This window comes from Cuculus canorus, chromosome 18 (assembly GCF_017976375.1).
Source record: "Cuculus canorus isolate bCucCan1 chromosome 18, bCucCan1.pri, whole genome shotgun sequence".
NCBI classification, from domain to species: Eukaryota; Metazoa; Chordata; class Aves; order Cuculiformes; family Cuculidae; genus Cuculus; species Cuculus canorus.
The window spans coordinates 223865-247511 of NC_071418.1; the positions used below are offsets into that span (position 1 = coordinate 223865).

The 23647-nt window shown below is 55.9% G+C and overlaps 1 protein-coding gene across 14 annotated transcripts; it reads left to right on the forward strand.

Moving 5' to 3' along the window:
* The first annotated feature begins 57 nt into the window (after nt 1-57).
* UNC13D (unc-13 homolog D) lies at nt 58-23541 on the forward strand. 14 transcript variants are annotated; one of them, XM_054083021.1, is made up of 33 exons: nt 58-1071; nt 1169-1225; nt 8997-9029; nt 9270-9377; nt 9746-9805; nt 10065-10131; nt 10214-10391; nt 10738-10782; nt 11205-11273; nt 11462-11531; nt 11861-11965; nt 12184-12276; nt 12515-12618; nt 12846-12963; nt 13542-13666; nt 13945-14035; nt 14322-14378; nt 14783-14880; nt 15070-15121; nt 15409-15539; nt 15882-16002; nt 16591-16734; nt 16926-17024; nt 17385-17591; nt 17692-17832; nt 18169-18248; nt 18462-18567; nt 18635-18706; nt 18822-18905; nt 19203-19323; nt 19854-19977; nt 20348-20553; nt 20664-23541. In XM_054083021.1, the coding sequence occupies exons 1-33, from the start codon at nt 850-852 to the stop codon at nt 20768-20770; spliced, it is 3495 nt and encodes a 1164-aa protein (XP_053938996.1). In that variant the 5' UTR covers nt 58-849; the 3' UTR covers nt 20771-23541. The 14 variants fall into 14 exon arrangements, with proteins under 14 accessions (XP_053938996.1, XP_053939000.1, XP_053938998.1 ...); XM_054083025.1 differs by having other exon boundaries at nt 17764-17832; XM_054083023.1 differs by having other exon boundaries at nt 17448-17591.
* Nucleotides 23542-23647: the final 106 nt, after the last annotated feature.

Genomic DNA, 23647 nt, shown 5'->3' on the forward strand with positions numbered 1-23647 from the left:
AGAAATGGCTCTGTGCTCTATTCAGTTTGAAAATGGCTGTCTCCCAGTTACCTTCTGCTCCCAGGCAGATAATCCTAGAAAACACAGATTGCACAGAGTTTCCAGGTCTCCTGCCCAGCACCACTCACTGTGCAGCTTTTGCGCTAACGATCACCACAAACCTTCCTGCAACTGGGTATGCATAAGAGAAGGAACGTTTTGGTATCTGCTCTGTTGAGGACTTGGCTCCATAGTTCAAGCTGAGCATCTCGTCTGCTGATGTGGGCAAGTGGTAAGATCCACAGTGACCATGAGGTTTGCTGCCTGGAAAAAGGAAAACATGTTGAGAGGATGAGTCAGGCTGGAATAAATGAAATGTTCTCCTCTATCATGGGTATTGGTGAGCTAAATCAGAGGCTTTGGACCGTGAGCATTCACATGGTGAACGTCCCCATTCCTCTAAGCAAGAGCTTGATGAGGTCCATAGGGAGGTGAGGAACAAGTCAAAAGAAGAGATTGATGATGACCTCCTCAGTGCATTTGGAGTGCAAGTGAGAAGTGAAGCAGGTCTTGGGAATGCTGCAGCTGTGAGACCAAAAGGCTGGGTGAGTCACGCAGTCTGCAGGGCTCATGCAGGTGGTGTTCTGAGTGCAGCAGTTGGAGAAGCTGGAAGCAGGACCAGCCCTCACCGGTGAGCAGCTCACGGTGGCCAATGTAGTGCCACAGGCACCTCCAGCTGCAAATGACTGCCAGGTTGGTGTTAGGAGATGGGTTTTGCTAAGCCAGGCTGTGGCTGAGAGGTAGTTTCAGGTGTAAAGCTGTATGAGTGAGGCGAAATGACAAATGTGAGGGTTTGTGGGTTGGTATGAAATGCTGGGACATGCAGGGCAAAGATCTTCATTCTTGACAAGGGTTCCCTTTGCAGCCACGCTGGGTGTTACTCACCCGTCTGCTCTCCCGCATGAGTCAGCGCAAGGAGCTGCCATCACGAGACTGAACTGGAAACCAGTATTTCAGCACCCTCCTTGCTCAAGGACTGTTGCTTTGCCACCAAGAGAGGCCACAGCGGGATGTGAAGAGGCCCGCATAACGGTGAGCAGAAGCAGAGCCTTGTACCTGCTGGCAGAGTACAGGTCTCGCACCCCAGGGTGCAAACTGATCAAGATCCATTGCTGCTGCATCCTCCCAGCCACCTGCCTGCCAGCTCCCACACATTTTCTACTGCCTCTGGATACTGGAGTCAAAGGTATCTGCTCGGACTCCATTTGAGAGCTTGCTCAGCACTCCTGTCTTGCTAAACATTTCCTTTTGCTTGCTCAAGTCTGGTGTCATCTCCGCCTCCCTGTACTTTGCTCTGTAAGGGCTGGGCTCTGGCTGGAGCCCGCTACCATCCCTGCAGCACGTTTCAGCTGCAATGGTATTTTGTGTTTCAGTGTGTCTGTCTAGCATCCAGGGGCTGTGAGGGCGTTCAGCCCTGCACCCTCCTTCTGTCATCCAGGTGTGCAGCTCTGCAGGGCTTCATGGGCTCCTCAGAGGGTTTGACAGGCATGTGGGGAGAGGTGATGGTGGTGGGAAAGCTGGGGAGAGACTGTTCTGGTGCTGAAGTTGGTCAGTGATTTGGCACATGTGTTCCAGAACAGGCACGAAGGTGTTTATACACACCATGGGGTATGCCTGGTACCTGGTGTCAGCCCGAAGTTATTCCACCTTCACAGGCATCCTCCTGGTCCCACCTCAGCTCAAGCGTGAGCAGTAGGTCCTGCTGCTCTGAGCTTAGTGCCCCAAACCAGCAGATTAAATGACCTTGACATTTATGTTCTTCCCCTCCTGTCTCTGCGCTAGGAGCTGCCCTGGCCCAGTGGCAGGGGATGATAAATCCAGTGGCTGACAATGAATTCCTCTCTCCAGGAGAGAAATATTTACTGCATACATGTAGCACATGGCAGTGATGGAGAAAACATTTTAAAGTTGTCACAAGGTGCCTCAAGCCAAACAAAGAGCATCCAGTTCAATATGTAAAGTTCGTGACCTCCTGAAGGACAAGGCAGGCTGACGGGGGGCTGTGCTCTCCCCCCAGACCGTGCTGCCATGCAGGGCACCGGGTGGTGTCCAGGCCCTGCACTGTGGGTCCCAGGGGCATGGGAAGTGGGATCGGAGAGGGCAGGACATGTCATGCTTTCTCCTTTGGGACCCTAGGGAGCTGGAGCAACTTTGGGCAGAGCTTGGCATCACAGTGGTGTTTTCTCCAGGGGAGCTGAGAGTGGCTGGGGAACACCCCAGGGTACTGGGGTGCTGAGCACCTCGTGGGTGGGCTGCTCAGCTGGGGTCATCCTTACACCCCTGTGAGCTGGCAGGCCTCACACCAAACCCGGGCTCCTGACCTGTGGCTCCCAGGGAAATGCAGCTTTCAAAACCACCCTGCCCTTTGTGGGTGGTGGGCAGTCCTCTTCACCCTTCCCAGTGGGACAAGGTTTGCCTTAATGTCCTTCAAAGATGTCCAAATGGGATGGAAGAGGGGATGCTGCTACCCCCTTGTCCTTCCCAGGTGTCATGGCTTTTCGCTAGGTGCATCCAAAGCACTTGGGAGAGCCTGTGAAGGAAGGATGTGGGGCTAGGGCAGAAATAACTGGAGGGCCCTATAGTAAACAAGGGGAAAATGACCGATTGTCTCTCCCCAGGGTGAAATCGCTGGTCCCACAGCACCTGGTGGTCACTGGGGGGACGCGCCAGCAAGGCAGCCCTGAAGAGGTAGAGCGGGACCATCCAGATCTCATTTTGAAGATCATTCCTCTCCTCTGCCTTGTGCTTTTGCTCTATGCTTTGCCAAACTCTGGCAGACGCAGTCCAGTTTTGCAGAGTCACTGGATCCTGCGTTTAAAAGGAGAAGTGAGGGAGGGACATGTTGAAATTTTTTTTTTTTTTTTTTTTTTTACCACTTGCCCATTTCCAGATGAGAGATTGAGATAAGGGTGAGGGCAGGCTGTGGCTCCAGGATCACCAAGCCAAGAGGTAGGGAGATAAACTGCTGTCAATGCTGGCAGAACAACCTTTTGTACCAGGCTTTCCTTTACAGAGGGGGATAATGCTTGTTCTTTGGAGATCTGTTCTCTCAGCAGCACCTATAACCCCATGCAAGAGTGAACTGTGACTTCATTTACACTGGGAGCAGCCTGTGACCCCACAGGAGTGCAGCTCCATAGCCTGTGAGGAACACCGGGTTCCCTTTGGACGAGTTGTTCTTAAGAGAAATGGAGGGGTTTGCTCTGTATTTCGCTCACTCTGCATTGTGTGTGTGTGTGGTGAGTGCCTCTGCCTGGTTATTTCGGGGGGGGCGGCAGATTGATGTTGTGAGGAGGGAGGGCTGTTTATGGAATGCTGACCCCCTCTCTTTGGAAAACAAAGTCCTTTAACAGCTCCTGATCTCGGGTGTCTGGGATGGTTTGCAAGGTCCTGGCTAGTTGTCCTGCAGGTTTGGGGCATGGATTTTATTGGGATTGTCTCTGCTAACCAGAAATCTCTGCTGCTGCTGGAGCCACTTTTAGGGCTTTTGTTGTTTCCCAAACAAGGAGCATTTCGAGGTGCAAATAGGATGAGATATGTGAGATCAGTGGTTTTTGTGACTGGAGTTCTGTGAAGCAGGAGGCTGCCAGTAAAAACATGGGGAAAAGAAGATACTTGCTGTTATTGAAACAGGATCATCAAAGAACTCTCCCTTGGCACACAGAGAGGCTCAAAGCAAGACCTGCACAGAGACCTTCCCTAAGGACCATGCTGGCCACTGGTGGGGCCATGGGCTGCCCACCCTGCTGGGCTGTGCTGTGCTCAAGCGTTTCCCAGCCCCGAGGAACACAGCGACCAGATGGACAACTTCTGGGGAAAGTGCTTTTTAACAAACACTTCCATGCTGAAGCTGAAGTTTTGTTTGCTAAAACCTGCAAACCCCAGTGCAGCCACTGGCTCCTGGCTGTAGAATGATTGTCTGATGTTTAGTAATATTTATAACAGCAGTGGATTTTATTTCTTCAGCATTAGAAGAAGAAGGGAGGGGGATTTGAGGTTTCACTGTGTTCGTAGTAGTTGTTCTCTCTGTGCTGGTTGAGGTTATTTTTTGTTGGCAAGGAGCAGAAAGGTGTGAGCAGCTCAGGGATGCCGTGTCCGTGTCCTGCTTTTATCTCTGTGGTTGCTCTTTGCAAGGCCAGGCTTTTCTTTTGCAATCAGAGCTAAGAGCAAAGATGACAGCAATCATTTTCAAATGCCATTGTGCACTTTACATCTGTACTCCCCACTGACAACAATTTGCAGTGGAGCACAGCACTCATGTCCCAGATCAATAAGCAGCATTTGTGTGTGTCAAGGGAGAGGGATGCAGAATAGGAAACAACCCCTCTGTGGGGCTCCCTCCATCAGCGAGGAAGGAAATGCCTTTAAACCATTTGCCCAAGATGAAGCAAACACTAGGCTGGATTCAGGCTGGGCTGGGACTGGCAGGGATGGAATAGCACCTTGAGCATCTCTGCCAGTGAAGATGGGCACCTTGGCCAGGTGCAAGGTGGTTCCACTGCCAGACTGGGGAGCACAGAGGAAGTGAAGCTGAAGCCCAGTTCTTTGGTGTTACTGTGAGACAGTTACAATAGAGCTCTCCTGACACAGAGAGAGCAGAAGTGCAACGAGCAGTTCTTTTCAGACTTTTGAAGATGAGGCTTGAAGGATCGCTGTGAGAGCAGGGGTGGATTGCAGGGACGGATTTTGGCTTTCCAGTGTCTCGCTGGATCTCTGGATTTTTATTCTGTATAAGAGCTCGCATCCCTCTGCCTCTGGCAGCTCATTGCGCCAGTGCTGGGCAGCCCCTCACAGCCTCCTGTGCTGGCTGACCCAGATAACTTAAAGCTGACCTCCACACCGACTCACTGCCAACACTGGCAGCCCTTTCTCCACCTCCTGTTCCTCCACCTTCAGGGAGCCCCTTTTGGCAACAAAATTGCTCTTACACAGTTTCAAGGCAAAAGAGAGTTGGGTCTCTCCTGAAGCAGCTAGAACAGTGCAACCGGCCTTAATCAAGGGACTAGAGGATTGCAAGGGTGAAAGGGTCTGCCCGCCTCCCTCCCTTGCCCTTTTGCAAGGCTGCTGCTGCCGGCATCCTCCTGCAGCCCTAACTCGAGCCCGTGCACCAAAGGGTACCTCCACACTGTTGGAGTCACCTCTTGTGATATCTTGTGCGGTAGTTAAGGGGACAATTTTTCCAGTGTGGTTTCCATCAGTGTGGTTTCCTGTTTGGATTAAGCAGAAATCCCTGACAGGCTGCACAGAACCACTGAACCCAGTGCGGAGCCTCTGCCCACTGTGTTGCTTCAGAAGCCTCTTGTGTACAGCTTCCAGAAGCGTCTGGAAACAGAAACAGGAAGGCTGAAAAGACAAAAGCTCCCCTCGCTGGAGAGTGCAGCACCAGCAGTGATCACAGCCCTGTTCTACAGAGCCTGTGGTTCTTCAGCAGCCTCAGTAGTGCCCTGCACCTCTCAAGCACGAGCTGACATCCTTCCCGGGGCTGCGGGTCCTGAGTAACAAATGCTCATGCAGCTCAACAGCCCCTCCTGAGCTGCGGCTGCTCTTCGCTATGCTTGGAATTACGTTAGACACCCAAGAGCAAACTAACTCTTCCCTGGGCCACCTCCTGTGGCCCTCCCTGAGGCCAACCCATCCCTATCCCCCTTCGCCATCACCACAGGCATCTCAACAGGGATCTGGAGGGGAGGGCACTGGTGCCAGTCTGCGACAGACAACTGCCTTGTGAGCTGCAATCCGATAAAGTGTTTACAAGAATGAGAGCTGGCAGTAAGGCACAAGTTCTTAACTTCTTTTCCTGCTGCTTTTTTTCTCAGTAACCAGCTCTGCCTGGACAGCCCATTTGGGAAATAGGACATGCTCCTTTTCCCGGTGCCATCCCAAGTACTTGCACCAGCTGCATCTGGTCTCAGCCCAACCCTTTCCCCCTCTGTTTCACTACCCTCCATCCCCCAGGAATGACGATTTCTTCTGCTTTCTGCAGGGTTCCCATCTGTGCTTGTAGGGCACAATGGAGCCCGCATACACATTGATGCCCAGGTCCTATGAGTTGCTCTCACCCATCACCCCCACCACCCCCTTTCCCTGTTGGACTTTGCCTTCTCGGGACAGTTTCTGCCCTCTTGCTTCCAATTTCTTGCTCATAAATAACAGTAAGGACTAGATGTGGCACCTGTCTTTTGCCCTCATCCCGTCTGTGCCATGAAGTCCCCATCGCCAAGGGGCTGCCTGAGCAGGATGAGGTGATGGGAAGCAGGGCCAGGGCGCCTGCGTCCCTGTGCTGCTCTCAAAGGAGGCCCGAGCCTGTTTCCGCTTGTCAAAATGGCCATGGCAAGATAAGGTCTGTGGTTTCCTCTGAGGCTGTGAGCAAGGGGAGAGGCAGCAGCAGTAGGCAAAGCTGCAGCTGCTGCTGCTCCCCTGCCCCACGCTGAGCCTCCTCTGAGATGGATGCTGCCCATGAGACCCCCACAGGGACCCTCCCTGGCAAGGAGAGCCCTGAGGTAGGTGCCTGTGACCCTGTGGGGCTGCGAAGTGTGTGTGGGACCGGGGAGGGGTCGGGGTGGCTGTGCCCAGAAGACCCCAAGATGCGGAGCTGGATTCTGAGCCATAAAAGTCATATGAGAAGCATGATGGAGCCCATGTCTCAGCCAGGATGCTTTGCAAGTGTGAGCAAGGAAGGGGTGCGGATGTGGGTGGACAACACATTCAAACACAAGCTTGAAGGGCTGGGTGCAGGGTTAACATGGCTGCATCTCTGCACCGGCACTGGGGTCCCTTTTTAGCTCTCCTGCAGCTTCCCAGTGCCTTCCAGACCCTCCAGGCTCTGTGCTGCCAGCGGATTGGATCCCCTAAAGCCCCTCTCTTGGACAACCCAACCCAATCACCACCCTCTGCAGTGGCCGGACAGGCAGTGGCCCTGCAGCCGCCTTTGTGTGGGTGGGCATGTAGCTCCGCACACCTCTGCCCAGCGCTGCTGGGACCACGCGGGTGTGATTCCCCATGCCAGGCTTCCGGGATGATCTGTCTGGGTGGTGTTCCCTGCCCAAGGACTTGTCCTCCCTCTGAAGTGCTGCTGTCTTTACAGCCGAGCTGACCTCCCTGCCGCAGACGACAGTGAAGGGATGCTGGTGGCTGTGTCCGGACGCTCATCTGAGCATTGCTCCTGGATTTGAGCTGGGGTCTTGGCATAGGGATTATCAGCAGTAAACACACTCTGGTGGCTCAGCTCAGCTTTAGCTTAACCAGTCCCATGCACATATGGGCGAGTGCAAAACAGCAGCCCATTCCCAGTGGCAGGAGGGAGCTGCCCCCTCGCAAATCCACAGCGACTCCTCCCTCTGCCCTCTTGTACTACTCTGCTCCTGGGCAAGGAACACCTGTGCCTTGCTGATAGGTAACATCGACAGAGAAATAAAGTCCTTTCTCTCTCCCCTCCACGCTTGTAACCCTGCCCTGGGGCTGCTCGAAGTGAGGCAGAAGGATTTGGTTGAGGCTGTGCATCAGTGTAGGCACAGGGTGCCCGAGGCAGGGGCGTCCCTGTGTGCAGAGTCCCCTTTCCTAGGGGCTGCTGAGCCACCGCAGCCCCAGCCCTGACCAGAGGCTGAAGGAAGCGACAGGGAGGCAGGAGGGAGAGCAGCAGCTCGAGGGTTAAACTCGCCGCGGGTGGAAGAGTTGAATTTAGTCCAGATGGCCAGGGGATTACCCAGCCCTAGATCTGCCATAAGCAAATGTTACTGTTCCAGCTCAGGGTGTTTTTTTTCCTATCGGGGGATCCTAAGGTCATTGCAGGACCTGGGCTCGACCCACAGGTGGGGCTGCTCCGTCTGTCCATCCGTCCCTGGCTGAGCAGGGCTCTGGAGCTGTGCTTGGTGCTCGACCCTCGGCACCAAAAGGGCCAAACCGGTTTCAAACATTTCTGTGGATGTTTTGGTGTTCCCCCACTGCATTCCCAGAGCTTCCAGCACTGGGAGCCATAACGGATGGTGCTGGTCCCCCTAACTCTGGCTGTGTCACCCACCTCGGCTCACTGCTGTAGCAAAGTCACCATCACCTGCAAGGCTATGCAGCAGGAGCAATCGCACAGCTGTGGTGATGGCCAAACCCTGAGCATGGTTAGAGGAGCAGATGTGGGATGGGCTCAGCCTCGGCATTGGAGAAGGAACAGGACATGAAGACGGGCTGAGAGCTGGGGTTTGCAAGGGAAAAGGTCATTTCCGGCAGTGGTGTTTTGATTTCCCAGCCAGGCTCATAAGGATCTGGGATGAGTGGGAGGTGATGGTTGAGGTTGGGGACTACCGGGGCTGCGTGGGCTGCAGAAGAGCCCGACTTGCCCTGGGGCTGAGCGCCAATGGGGCTGGGCTATGCCTCCCCATCTGGCACGATTTTCATTTAATTGCCTTTTGGAAAGTAAATGCTATTTCTGGTCATCCTTCAAGTGGGGAATATGTCCTCAGCTCAACAACCAGCAATGCGCTATTGCAGCTGTGCTTGTTTTTTTTCTGGGAAGGGGACTGAAGTCATGAATCCCTATGGCTTTGACATCTCCTTGCCCATAGCTGCCTGGGCCGGTCTGCAGGTCCTCACTGCTCCTCTCTCCCAGCTAGTTTGCTCTCCAGCCTGGTCCTGCTTTGCATCTCCATGGGGCAAGGCAGGTGGCTGCGCTCCTAAAGCCTCCTGTGGGTCATCTCAAACTGCTGTTGCCATCCTCACTGCCCCCTCCTCATCTAATTGGGTTTGAGGGTGAAGAGCCTGTGCTGCCACGCAGATGGGCAGTGGAAGAAGTAGTCTCTCAGCTGCAGTGCGTCTGTGGAGTGTTACAGCATCCTTTGGGGCATTCCACTTTGATGGGCTGTGGGTGATGTTGTTCCATCCCAGCTGTCCCATCCTGCTTGGCTGCCATTTCCTCCTAAAAACACCCTGCCTGACAAGAAACCTCTCTGCTTCTCTTCTTTCTCTAGATGGATCTGTCCCATCGGTTCTCCAAGAGAGAGGTACGAGCATGGTTCCAGCATGGTCTCCCTTGGTGGCACTGGGGGGGGTGGCAGTGCTGCTGGGGGCTTGGGTACATGGCTCAACACCTGAAGATGTTCCCCAGGACAGCTGGTGGTGGCCAGGCAGGGTTGGGTGCTGGGAGGGAGGCGGTTGGGGGAATGACCTGCTACTCCTGGGGGATGCACGGAGCAAGTCTCTGCTGGCCTAGACCCACAGGAGGTGTTGGCACTCCCCTGCAGCTGGTCCTGCTCTACGAGGAGGTCCTCTACACCATCCGGCACCGCCTGGGCAAGCCTGAGCACCACCATGTTGCAGACTCGCAGGAGCTCTATGCTTATGTGCAAAAGGTGGGTCCTCTCCTCCCCAATGAAGTCCCTAAAACCTGTCCCCAGACAGGGGGGAGATGGGGCACTCAGAGGGAGCTTTTAGCAAGCACTTTAAAAGATGCAGCAGCATCTAGCTGGAAGGCTCAGACAGCTTGCACTGGGAAATAAGAGCCTTAGGGAGAAATATTTATGTTAGCCTTGAGATGGTGGGAAGAAGTCTCTCTCTTGAGTGCTTTCAGCTGTTCCTCAGCCCTTCTGCTGGGTTCTTTGCTCCCTTCCTCTCCCCTTGAGCTGCAGCTGGCTCCCCGGGGCTAGAGGGAAGCCTCTGGCTGCTCTCCAGCCACTGTGAACAGAGCAGCATCCGTTACTGGCCCTGATGTCCATAACAGGCTTTTGGCATGGATGAGGAGGAGCACAGAGTCATCATGCAACAGGTCAAGGAACTGGAGGTATGCAGAGAGACGGTGTCTTCCCAGGATGCTATGGCCGGGAGGGTCCCCACATTGGGTTGGTGTTGGGGGGCTGCAGTGCCTTCCAGCCCCGTGTCCAGGCTTTGGGGTATCGAGTGTCCTGGGCTGCTCTAGGGGGGTCACCCCAGAGCCCTTGCTGGCCTGAGCAGCAGCCAGTGGTGTGGTTCTGCTTGAACCCCATCCTTCTTTGCAGCATAGTTCTCCCCACCCATTAATCACTATTTTTTCTTTCTTCCAGAGTCCAGTTTTCTGCCTGAAAGCAACTGTGAAGGAAGCCAAGGGGATTTTGGGTAAAGATGTCAGTGGTAAGTAAAGATGGGGCAGTGTCCGTGGGAGAAGGGACAGCCGTTGATCCCAACAGGAACTTGCATGCCTCTGCCATTGCAGGGTTCAGTGACCCATACTGTCTGCTGGGCATCGAGGCCAGGAGCCAGGAACTGGCCCACCCCGACCACAAGAAGCGGATGAAGGCTGTGGTCAAAGACCTCATCCCTGAAGACCAGATCCACCGCACACAAGTCATAAGCCAGACCCTCAGCCCAGTGTGGGATGAGACGTTTATCCTGTAACCTGCCACCCATTGACTTTGTTCATCGGGGGCTGGATGGGCTGCCCAGGGCTCATGGAGGTGGGCGGGAGGGTTACTACTCACCCCAACCAGGAGCTGCTGGTGTAATGCCCGCTGGGCTGCCAAGCTTTTGCTCTGACCCACGCAGCAGGTCAAGGGAGGTGAAAAAAAAGCAGCGTTCAGCAATCGCTCCCTTAGGGCTGTCCCACCACTTCCCCAGGTTGTGTGGGGTGATTTGGAGTCTTCCCAAGAAGGGGCTGCCTGCCTTTAGTCCTCAGCTGCCTTGACTCCTGCTGCTCCCTTGGATGCTGCTCAAGTAACAACATCCCCTGATGCCTTGCAGGGAGTTTGAAGACGTGGAGATGGCCAGCTTCCACCTGGACATGTGGTGAGTGGCAGCGTCCCTGGGCCAGCAACGTGACCCCCAGCCCCGAGCAGGGCGCTGCCTCCTGGGAGGGTCCTTCAACATGCACCCTTTAAAAAGCCCCAGAAACCAGGTGGGGGCCCTTTTCCCCATTGCTCTCTGCTGCCAGCAGCCACTGGGTGCATAGGACAGGATGTGGCCAGCATGAGCGGAGAGGGCCTGGCTGGATTTGCCAGGCAGGGTTGGTCCTGAGTGCTGACTTTATTCATGGAGAGAAACTGTGTGCTTGCAGATTTTGGCTGGCCAGCCAGCTGAGAGGGTGGCTCAGCCCTGACATTCTCTCTCAGTACCTTCCCTTCTCCACCACCCTGGTGGCTCCCCAAACTGTTTTGCAACCGCCTCAGTTTCCTCCTTCCCCCCATGGATTTCACTGCCCACGTGTGCAGGGACTCGGATGTGATGGAGTCAGTGCGGCACAAGCTGGGGGAGCTGACGGACCTCCACGGCCTCAAACGGTTGGTGCTGGTGTGGCCCTAACGGCTGCTGAGGAAAGAGGGGGTAGAAAGTGCTTATTTGCCACCTGGATGTTAAAAATTCCCTTTGGAGGGAGGATGGGCACTGGGTCTGCGTTGCCTTTCTTCCCCTCAACTGTGGCTGGGTGACGGCCACAGAGAATCTTTTCACCCCTGTGGCTGCTTTTCAGGATCTTTAAAGATGCTCGAAAAGACAAAGGGCAGGATGATTTCCTGGGGAATGTGGTCCTTCGCCTGAAGGTGAGCACTGTGTGTATCTTCTCCTGCAAGTGAATCCCCAGGCACTGGTTAAACCTCTTGGGATCCAGGCAGGATCCTAGCCCCACAGTGGCACCGAGCTCACCCAGGATCCCAGCTCAGAGCCACAAACCAATGCCAGGTCCCCCATATGGTCCAATGCACTTGCTCTGTGGTTATACATCTCCTTATTTTTAATCAAATAAGTAGTTATCAAATGTTTCATCAAATAATAATTATTTAGTACAGTATCTTCCTGCCCTGTTAACACCCTGAGACCTGAGTGGGATCCTTTGCTGCCTGGGGCTTCACCCTTGGCTCTGTGTGTGCAGGACCTGCACTGCTGGAGTGACCAGTGGTACCTGCTGGAGCCACGGACAGAGACATACCCCAACCGGGGCCAGTGTCATCTGCAGTTCCTGCTGACCCACAAGAAGGTAAAAGCAGATGGGGACAGGGGTCCCTTCCCATTGCCTTGGCCAGATAGGGCAGCTCCCTGTCCCATGGGGTCCGTGCCAGTGTCACAGATCCCTGCCCCTGGGCTTGATGATGCTGGAAACCTACTTTGAGGGTTCCGCTATCCCCGCTCTCTGGCTGCATCCCTGCATGTTCAGGCATGTCGTGATTGTTGCTTCTGTGCCTTGTCTCTTTTCAGAGGACCACCATTAGCAGCCGGACACAGCCAAGCTACACTGTGCATCGCCACCTCCTGCAGCAGCTGGTGTCCTACGAGATCCTGCAGCACCAGGTACCAGGGGGAGAAGCAGCTCTGCAGCAGCCAGGCGAGGATGGGGGCTTCCTTTGGAGCCCACCACACCTGACACATCTGCAAGGCGAGGAGGAGGAGGGTTCTGGTGGTGCCTGCCTGTATCTGGTATCTGTGCAGGGCACCTGTTCCTCCCGTGCTCCACAAACATACCCTGCCCCATTCCGCGCTCAGCCCAGCTTGCTCCAGTGTCACCCACCCTCCTTGTGCCTCTTTGCAGGCTGGCAGCATCACCTGGGATGGGGAGCTGAGCAGGCACGCCAGCACCGTGCTGTACCTGCATGCCACGCAGAAGGACCTCTCTGACTTCCACCAGGTCATGGCGTGAGTACCCTATGCCTGGGGAGACTTGGTGCAGCTACAGGTGGGCTGTCTGAGCGCAGCCGTTCTCTCCCATGAGCTCAGCCTGGCTGGCATTGCCCTCCCTGCCCCAGCAGAGACCTGGCTTTTGCCCCAGCCACCCCAGCTGTAGCTGTGGGGGGGGAGCACCATGCTGGCCCCTGGGTGCCCCCAGCCCCAGGGGCTCAGCCCAGCCTCTTCCTCCTCCCCAGGCAGTGGCTGGCGTATAGCAAGCTCTACCAGAGTCTCGAGTTCAACAGCAACTGCCTCCTCCACCAGATCACCAGCATTGAGTACCAGTGGGTGCAGGAGCGCCTGAGGCCAGAGCAGGTGAGGGGGTTCTGGCACCGTGTGGGGGCAGAGACCAGGAAACGCGCCCTGTGCACCCAGCCCCGGGCCTCTCCCACCGGGTACTGGGGCTGTGGCACTCACTGTGCTCCAGGAAGGGCAGGAGCTTGTGCAGTACAAGGGTGCCAGGGCAGCTGGAGAGCATTTCTGGGAGCAGAAAATCCATGGTTCAGGGAGCCCCTTCACCTCAGGGCTTTGCTCCCCCTCTCAGTAGAGAAGCCTTAACCTTTGCACCAACATCCCCCTCCTCCATCGCTGCCATTGAGTCAATCACAACACTCTGCGGAACTTAAATGTGATTCAATTCCTGCACTTTCCAGCCCCTTTTCCCAGGGCACTCCAGCACCCTGCTTTGACTCTGAATTTTCCATGCATAGAAAGAGCTGAGGTTTAAGCCCAGAGTTCAGTTCAGCCCCTGGGTGAGAAGTTATCTAAGGCATCAGGGAATTTCCTGTGCTTGGAAAGCATCAGTAGCCATGGGGCCCCTCTGCTATGCTGCTGTGGTCCTGCCGGCATCTCCAGCTGCCGAGGACAGCATGGGTTTCCTTCCTTCTCCCCAGAAAGCAGAGCTGGCTGAATCCTTCCAGTCTTTGCTGACCTATGGGGTCTCCCTCATCCGGAGGTTCCGCATCATCTTTCCCCTCTCTGTCCCGAGGTCCACAGAGAGGCTCCAGTCCCTGCTCCGGTGAGTGGAGCACCAATGCCAGTTGTGCATGGGGGGGGGTCGTATTGCTTGGCCACCAGGAGGTGCAAGTCCATAAGCTTGAGCAAAAACTTGTGTGAGCCCTTTCTGCCCCTTTCCAGGCTGCTGTGAAAACTTGTCTTGTCCTGTCCCACGCCCTGGGCTCCCTGTGGGGGACGTTGTAGGGAGGGGAAGGTCTGTTTGTGCAGGGTCTCTGGGGGAAAGGGTGGTTGGTTGTGATGAGGTGGTGCTGGATTTCACCACCGGTTCTTGATTTGCAGGGTCCTGGTGCAGATGTGCAAGATGAAAGCTTTCCGTGAGCTGTGCACACTCAGCCCTGATCTCCCCGGGATGGTCTCCACAGCGCTCAAGGTAGTGTGGCTGGGGAAGTTTTCATGCCTTGCCGCCCTGGGGATGGGCAACCCTGTTGTTCTCCCTTCCCATCCACCCCTTGCCGAGTGCCCACCCCTCAGCAAAATCACAGGGTTCCCCATGGCAGAGGGAAATATCCACCCCTCTTCAACCTGGTGGTCCCAGCCTGTGGTTCCCATCACATGGAGCTGGGTCCTGACCACACTCAGGGTGGGCGGAGAGGGTGGCAGAGGTGCCTTTGCTGGTCCTGCTTTCCTGCCATCACACCAGGACTCCTCTCTTACAGTCAGGCACGATGGAGTGGTTTCACATGCAGAAGCAGCACCTCAAACCCATGGTGAAGGTCAGTTCCCACCCTGAGATTACAAGATACAGTTTTCTGAGCTTGGGGTGGGAGACCTGAGGGGCTGGGAAGACTGAGCAGAGGCTCCTTCAGTTTTCTGATATAGTCAAGGAATTTGGGTTCCCAGCTTAAAACACCATGAGCCATGTTACCTGCAGGTGCTGAGGTGCATTGGCGCTTACAGCTTAGGTGTAATGCTCAGAAGAACAGGAGGTGGTTCCCAGTCCAAGCACACAAGCATGTGGTGACAGTGGATTTTGCTGACAACTTTTTGGTGCTCCATGTGGGTCTAATGAGATTGCTGCCCCATGGAAATTATCTATAGCAATAAATCAGATCAGAACAGAACCCAGGTCATCACACAATCACTGAGCATCCAAAACAAGCCATTCCTTCCTTTGCAGAGCATGGAGGAGAATGGCAGAGCCTTATCCAGACTGCTTGTGGAGGTGGTAGGAGATCTTCAACAGTGCCAGAAAATTTGGAATAAATTCTTCCTCAAGTAGGTTTTGGAGATTGATACCTCCTCGTCCACTTTCCCTGGGGCTTAGAGCAATAGGGCACTTTGATGACCAATCCTGCAGCTCCTGGGCTCCACAACAGCACCTGTGGTCCCACCTCTGCCTCCTGGACCTGTGCTATCCTCACCCTGGAGGGTTTGCTGTCCTCACTCTCTGTTTCTCTCTTGCAGCACCTTCAAGTTGAACCTCTTCTCTATCGCCTTTCTGGAGCTGGAGAGCCTGGTGAGTAGTCCTGAGCTGCTCTCCACCCATGGAACTAAGGCCTGAAGCCACTCTTCAGGTGTCAGCTGATTATTGCAAGCCAGGAAAGGGAACAAGCTGGGGAAAGTCTCTACCTTTCCCTGCGTGCCCATAGAGTGACTGTCGCCTGTTTACTTGGTCCAATAATCTCCTGAAATGCCACCAAAAAGGAGGAGGAGTCCCCTGAGCTGACCCTCACCACCAGAAGACCAAGTCTTTCCAGCTGGACCCTCATGAACACCTCTCACCTCTTCCCTTGTCACTGACAGGTTGCGGAGCACATCCAGGAGCAGCTGCATGAGATTGACAGCAGCATGTCCAAGCCCACAGCCGAGAGCCTCTTCCAGCTCTACATGAACTTGCAAGAGCTCTATCGGATGAAGGACTTCCTCCCAAAGAGGTATGATCTGGAGAAAGTGGACATGCTGGATGGGGGAATGAGTAGCTGATTCAGAGGAACTCCAAATCCTTCCCCTTCACCTCCATCCCTAATTACTCACGAGGCAGGCAGACAAGGCTGTTGGTGTCTGGTGTTGATGTGAGCATCACCAGAAGTGTTTCAGGCTCATCTCCGAGTAGGGTTGATGAAACCTCAACCTCCACATGAGTGGAGGTTTATCCTTATCACGTTGCTTGTGTGCTGCCTCTGTCTTGAGATAGTTTCTTGTCTGTGTGGGTAAGAAGGCTTGATGGCCCTATGCCATCACTATGCAGTTGGAGAAGCTGGTGCCTTTATCCACAGGGAGGGGCCTCTGGCTCTGAGGAATTTCCACCAGTGGTTCAAGGAAGCTGTGCCCCAGTGGCTGCAGAAAGCCTATACCATCGCACTGGAGAGGACACAGAGAGCCATCCAGATGGACCAGGTAAACCGGAGAGAAGAACCTCTCCCTCCATTCTATGGAGACACTCCAGGTCTCTCCATGCCTTCCTGCTGTGCCTGGCTTACAGCATTAAGATCACCATGTAGGTGCCTCTTGCAGCCCAGTAGGCGGGCTGGTTCTCCTTCCAAATACTTAACAAAGGATGTGGTCTCCTGGACCAGCTGATCTCATACTACGCCGCATCCCCATGCCCCTTCCTCTCTGCTCTCTGGCAGCCCAGGCAAGCTGATGAACCTGTGTTTGGGCTGTGCTGGGAGCATCCCCTTCAATTCTAACCTTTGGGAAGAGGGGAGAGAAGGCAGCCATGGGGCCATGGGCTACTCGCCCCACTCTTCAGTGTGGCCCAACCGCACTGGGTTGGAGTATAATGGGGCGCAGCCCCATGTGGGGAGTTTGGGATGCTCTGTTTGTCCTCATCTCCCACATTCGCCAAAGTGACTGGGTGGTGACATCGGGATATGTGGACATGACGATGGGCCAGAAAGTCCCAAAGTGAAGGAGCAGCATTCCTGTCTCGGATGGCCTCTTTCCATACAAGCTAAGTTGCTTTTTCTTCCTCTGCCTTCCCAGCTGACGCCCTTTGGCGAGCACAACAAGCACAGCACCTCCACCGTCGACCTGTCCACCTGCTATGCCCAGATTGTGAAGACCTGGCAGCAGCTCAGCTGGCCAGACCCCGAAGAAGCCTTTATGATCATGGTGAAGCTCGTGGAGGTTTGTACACAGGGCCTTGCCATCAGGTGTGGTCCTTATGAGCATCTGCAGTGGATTTTCGTCTCCTGTTCTTGGAGACATTTCTCTATGAATGAGGCCAGTGTCCCATGCTGATATGGCAGGGTCCCCTGGCACCACAGTGGTCCCCGTGCTGCCCTGCTGAGTCCCATTGGCTTCTCTTTATCCTGCAGGACATGTGCAAAATTGCCCTGATGTACTGCCGGCTCATCAAGGAGAGGGCAGAGGCGCTGTCGCTGAGCGAGCAGAACGAGGGTGAAGCAGCCAACAGGGTTAGTATCAGAGCAGGGTCCACTGCTTAGGTAGGGGCAGGATTTGGCTGTGGTTTTGAGGCAGAGAGGGAGATGAGGTGCTGAGCAACCAGCTGATGTCCCAAGTCTGGCTTTCATGGGGTCTGGTTGACCCCCGCAATAGGAGGTTCTCCTGGAGAATCAGGAGAGAAGTGGTGTGAGCAGGGCGAATAGGATGGGGATGGAGGTGGTGTTGGGAGTGGGAAATGGGATGGCAATTGGTGGGGATGGGGAGGGGAATAGTGAATGGGAATAGTGAATGGCAATGGGAATGAGGATGGAGCCAGCGAGGAATGCTCCAGGTGTGTGTGGGACACACTGAAGCAGACCCACCTCTCCTAGCTCTGCATCGTGGTGAACAACATCAAGCAGCTGCGGCTGCTGATCTTGAGGCTGCCATTGCAGCTGGACTGGGCGCAGCTGGAGCAGCGCACGGAGGCTGTCATTGACCCACAGCAGATCCAGCACACTCTGCACAACCAGCTCGACAGCACTGTCTCCTGCCTGGACCACGAGATCCGGGATGTAGTACAAGCCCTGGCCACCAAGGTGACTGCCTGACGTTGCCCCTCCTTGCCCTTGGCCCAAAGTGGAGAGGTTTCACCTAAGAGAGGGTTGCAGCCCACAGTGCTCCTGGAATGGAGACAAGGTGGGACCCAGGCATGAGGAAGCTGGTGCAGAGGGCAAAAACCCAGTGCCCCTGTGCATTTCTCCATGGCAGCTGGAAAAAGGCATTGCCAGACACATCCAGGAACTCTCATCATCCAGTGACACCCAGGAGCCTGAGGATGTAAGTACCAGACCTGGCACCACCTGGACCATCTTTTTCGGGCAGCTGTGGATAACTGTTGCCTACTTGGTTGGAGCCCCCATCACCCCTCACTGTCTCTCCCTGCCCCATGCCTGGGGGCATAACACACCAGTGATGGGGCCCAGACCTCCATAAGCTTTATTTGATGCCTAGGTCAGCAGCACAGCCTGCCATGTCCTTGCTGTGGGAGAGAGCCCCTCTGGACTTCCCCCGCTCTAATGGCTCCAGCCAGCAGCTCTCTACCCCTCTCCCCACTGTGCCCTGCTGGGTGGGACCTCCCGTGCGCCCCCCAACACCTCTCTCCTCTCACTGCAGTCCATCATCCCGCTCATGAAGTTTCTGGAGTCAGAGCTGCAGTATCTAAATGAGCATCTGGTCCAGGAGAACTTCAACAGGTGACTGGGGCCTGGGGATGCACCATGGCAGAGGCCAGCAGAGTCCCCGGCAGGATGGTCCTCCTTGCCCCGTGGGGTGTAGGGCACCCTGCTTTGGGGCTGGTGGGATGAGCCGGTTCCCTCTGGGGCTTTCAGAGCCCCTTGGCTGAGGACCAATGCCCTGATCCACCCTTTGAACCCCCCACTCACAGCCTTCCTCCCTTGGCCCTGCAGCCTCCTCGCTCTCCTCTGGCGTCACACCTTGGCGGTGCTGTCGGCGGCCGCAGGGCAGCTGGGCTCCTCCACCCAACACTACAAGAAGTTGCACTATGCCCTGAAGGTACTGAGGGGCCACGAGGCTCAAGGACGGTTGCTCGAGTACCAGCTAATGGCATCCTTCTCCCCAGAGCCTGGAGCGTTGCTTCCACGCCGACGGCTGCGGGCTGCCTCTGGAGACCCTGCACACCGCAGCCTTCCTGGTATGGGGCGCAGGGGACAGAGGTCCCTGGGTTTCCTCTCAGTGCTCTCCAGGGAGGCATCCTCAGCAGTGGACCCATTCATGTGCCTGACTGTCACCTCTCATCCTCCCTGCAGTCGCTGGAGACCCACCTGGCCCTCTGCTCCAGCACTAGCCGCAAGCTCATCCAGAAATACTTCAGCAACAGGATCCAGCAGCAGGTGGGAGCCAGAATGTTGCCCCAGCCCCTTCCCACATCCTGCCCTTGCACGTGCAAGGCTGCCCGGCGCAGTCTGACCCGGGAAATGTGGGATTTACCTACCACCCTCCCGGTCCTGGAGCTGTTGGGGCTTATTTTGCCCCAGCAGAGGGCAGAAAGGGGCTCAGTTGCATCCCAGAGGATGCCCATCATCCCCCTCAGTACAATAAAATGCCGCTCAGCCTCCACTGGCAGGCAGGTGTCCCATCTGCGAGTGAGTTGAAAGGCAGCTCCTCTCTTCTCATACTCCACCACTCAGCTGGACACCAACTCGGAGAAGTATGGGGCTGTGACGATCAAGGCGCTGTACCGCCCTTCGGAACAGAAACTCCACGTGGACGTGCTCAACGCTGTCAACCTCATCCCGCTGGACTCCAACGGTGGGTGTGGGTGGGTGGGTGGCCTCGACTGCCCTGGGAGCCCTTTTCCTCACTCCCTGATGCATCCCTAGGTAGGAAAAGTGCTGACAGTGGTTGTAATTAACAGGACTTTGTCTTGATCTGCTTTTGCATCCAAGGAGGGGAATTTGAGGAAGGAGGGGGGTTATTACACTGATCTGGGGGTTCCAGTGGGATGTGGCAGGCAGGACCAGGCAGGACGTTGTACCTGTACAAGCCAGCAGCCACAGCAGCGGGATTTTCCCATCAAGCACACCCTGTCTCAGACCGGGGTGACAAGGCACAGGCTGGCTGTCTTTTGGGGAGCTCTCCAGGAGAGGTCACGCCTTATTGCAGCCACCCGTGGCCCATCCATGTGTGGGCAGGATCGGGGGTGCTCCTGCACCCTCCCAGGACCGCGGGCTTTGCGGATGGCAGCGAGGGAGTGCCCAGGCACCCCCAGGTGTCCAGCCACCACGTCTGGGCTCCACAGCATGGAGGCAGGAGGGGGGCTGATGTTTGCACCCCACCAGGCTCGAGTGACCCCTTCGTTCAGCTCACCCTGGAACCCCGGCATGAATTCCCCGAGGTGGTGGCTCGGACCACCCAGTGCAAGAGGAACGAGCTGCACCCCCTCTTCGACGAAGCCTTTGACTTGTACGTAGGGTCTGAATGACACTGATGACACTCCCCCCCAATCCTCACTGTGCCCCCCACTTCAAATGAGCCCTTCTGTGGGGCTGATGCTCTGGCAGCTGGGTCCTGCCTTGTGATTTCTCCCCCTGCTTCCCACAGGAGGCCCAGCTGTGGAGTCCCACAGTGGGAGCTGGGGAAGGGCACCCCAAACCCGTGGGTCCTGCAGGCTCATGGGGGGCCCCATGCCTGGGGGTCAGTGCGATGCGGGGGGGGTTGGTGGCTTGCCAATAAGCACCACCTAGGGAAGCCAGTCTGGTCCCTGGAGGGAAGGTTAGATTGTGGGATGGAGAGGGTAGGATGTGACAGCCCCCCACATCCTGTCCCCCCATAGTTTGGTGCCCCCTGAGAAGTGCCGGCAGGAGGGGGCCTGCCTGCTGCTGACTGTGTTTGACTATGACACGCTGGGAGCCAACGACCTGGAGGGCGAAGCCTTCTTCCCCCTCTGCCGCCTGCCTGGCCTTGATGCTGATGAGGACCAGGTCAATGCGGGACAGGTGCCCCAGACCCGGCTCCCCCTCACCCACCCCAAACCCACAGGTATGTGGTGCTGCAGTGGGGCTGAGCCCCAGTGAGCTGTTGCTGGCCCCACAGCGTGTGGAGGGGGCTGTGGCAAGCAGCTCCACCATCCCTCCCTTCCACTCTGGCAGGAGATGAGATCCTTCGACTGCTGGAGTCTCGGAAGGGGGACAAAGAGGCTCAGGCCTTCGTTAAGCTCCGCAAGCAACGAGCCAAGCAGTCCAAGGAGACAGAGTGAGGGAGGTGGAGAAAGAGGGTCCCAAGAGGGGGTCTGCCAAGTGGAACCCCAGGAGTTCTGCCGGTGCTGGAGCTGCCCATTGGTGCCTGGAGGACAGAGGAGGTCTCCATGTCCCTCGCCACTTCCCCATGCCCATCTCCCTCCCATCTTTCGGTAGTGATGCTCCCAGGAGGCTGGGGAGCATGGGAGCACGGTGTTTCAGGGAATTTCTTTGCCTCTTTGGACTAGCAGCACTACACGGGGGATGTGGAAGTGTCCTGCTGTCCCTGCCCGTCCCCATCAGCTTGTCCTGGCCAGTGCTCATCGCCTAGGCATGTCCCCAGCCCTCCCGTCCGCAACAGGCAGTGCAAACGCATCGGCATTTACTGTGGATGGGGACAACCTGTTTTATTTTTTCCCTTTTTTCTCTTATTTCTTGTGGATGAACCTCTTATTTTAAATTAAAAGCACTGAAGCTGAAACACGGGCTAGATCTGTGCAGAGGGTGCTGTGAGCAGCAACAACCGCGCAGCGGGTGGGACAAGATGTTTGGGGCACGAGGGGCTGCCCCTCTTGCCAGGGTTAAGCCGGGAAGGGGTGCTTAGCTGTGGGATTGCAACGGCAGGAGATAGCACGGCAGTGACTTTGTCCAAGTTTCCCATGGGAAACGGGATGGGGAGCTGGGATGGTGCTAAGCCCCGTGCTGCCAGTGAGGAGCTGGGCCAGAAACCAGGAGCATAGGCTAGGCAGCAGCTGCGCCCAAAGATGCTTTTTTCTTCCCTCCCAGCCCTGAGGATTTCCTGCATCCCAGGCTGTGGGGAGGGCTTGGCTGTGGAGAATCCGCCTGGCTGTTTTCCTCTGCAGGGATCCAGGCAGCATTGCTTTGATGTAGAGACCAGTGCAGAACATTGCCTGCACTGAGGTGTAAATGGGAAAGCTGTGGCTGCTGAGCAGTGCGGGAGGCAGCAAAGCTGAGCACAGCATGGCTGGTGTCCCTCAACATCCTGATGGGGTGGGCAAAGCGGGGTTTTGGCCTGATAAGACCACAGATGCTGGGTCTGTCTCAGGGACAGCAAAAGGCTTTAAGGATGGGCAGTGCATGGTGGTTTGGTGATGGAAACAAAGGGACTCAGGTAGATGTGCATGTCCCCGGGCTGGGTGAAAGGGGACGGGAGCAGGAGCCATCCATGCCTGCACTGGCGCCGGCACCTCCAAGTGAGCAGTGTGGGTTTGTTTTTTTCCTTTTTTAAAACACCCATAGCTCCTGTGGGTGTGTGTGTTTGATCACAGCAGATACAGGGCGCCCACAGGGGCTGAGGGAGCCTGGGCACCTGCTGGAGCCTGGGCAGCAGCGAGAGCATCGCAGCCCCCAGCCAAACCGTGTGGCCCGTTGGGCTGCTGAGAGCCCAGTGGCAGCGTGCAGAGCTCTGGCATCACCCGAGCCTGTGCCAGGGCTCCATGTCCCCCTGCCTCAGAGGCTCATGAGACAACTGCTCCACAGGCCGCACCATGCGGGTACCAGCAAACCCACTCAGTGGGGCAGAGGCTGCTGTTTGCAGGGGTTTTGATGCTTGCTTCAGCTGCAGGTATTGCTAATTATAAACCTGAAGCTCCCTCCACCCCGACCCTGCAAGAGGAGGCTGTGCTTGAGCTGCAGCACATCCCAAGAGCTGCTGCATCCCGTGAGATTACAGGCATCACGCTCCCAGCAGCGGAGCTCCAGCTGGGCCCTTGGTGGCTGAGCAGCTGCTAGGTCAGCTTGGGTCAAGCTCTGGCTGGGGGGTGGGAGAAGAAAGCTCCTTTGGTGTCTGTGTGCCAAGGCCTGACTGAGATGAGCCCGCAGCAGGGATTAGGGTGCTGCTGGAAGCAGGGAAGCCATTTGTGGGCCAGAGCCAGCAACTCCCCCTGCCCACTCTGCAGCTGAATTGGTGCTGGCACCCATGTGCGGCCGGCCTTGTGCCTGACTCTGCGGGGCTGTGGCACTGGGCTAGCTTGTGTCCAGGAATTGCGGCGCATGGGGCTGCCCCCACCCAGTCACCAGCCAGCCTCTGTTCTCAGCTGGGTCTATGTTATCCAAGGTGGGTTTAGCTTAACTTCTTCTCAGCTCCAGGCAGCTGTATGAGTCTTTTCCCACACCAAAAGCAATCATACTCTGGAAAGATTAATAAACCTTAAACGAGCAAAGCGTGACCAACCCCATGGGGCAAGAGAACAGCCTAAGCACTAAAAAATATGGCTTGAAGCACATGAACCCCACTCCTAACAAATGCAAGACTGAGAAGGAAGACATCCCATCATGTTACCCAGGGAAGTTGTGGCTGCCCCATCCCTAGAGGTGTTTGAGACCAGGTTGGCTGGGCTCTGAGGCCCCTGATCCAGTGGGACGTGTCCGTGCCCATGGCAGGGGGTGGAGCTGGATGGGCTTTAAGGTCCCTTCGAACCCAACCCATTCTGTGTCTCAACTGCTTGCATCCCTTGCCAAAGGACAGGCACAGGCAGCACTCACCTCACCCTGCCTGGCTGCGCAGAAAGATCAGTTCTTAGCCAGATCCAGAATCTGTGTGATAAAACACCCAATACACCCTTTGCTCTGTGGTTTTGCCATTCCCAAAGGAGTCCCTGCCTCACCTGATGGCTCTGCATCAACTTTCCCTCTCTGCCATTGCACCTTGACCATAAAGGTGACAGGCAACCTCCAAAAAGGGCCCCGATCTAGAGGGAACTTGGGGAGAAATTACAGGTCACGTGAAAGGGAGAAGGCAGAACCACAGCCAAGTACTCAAGGTGTTGCTTTGAGGGCTTCTTGGCACAGGTTTCTGGCCCAAACCGCAGAGCAGCGCAGGGCTGCACACCCCACCATGCGCGCACACACACACACAGAGCTTTATCATATTTTTT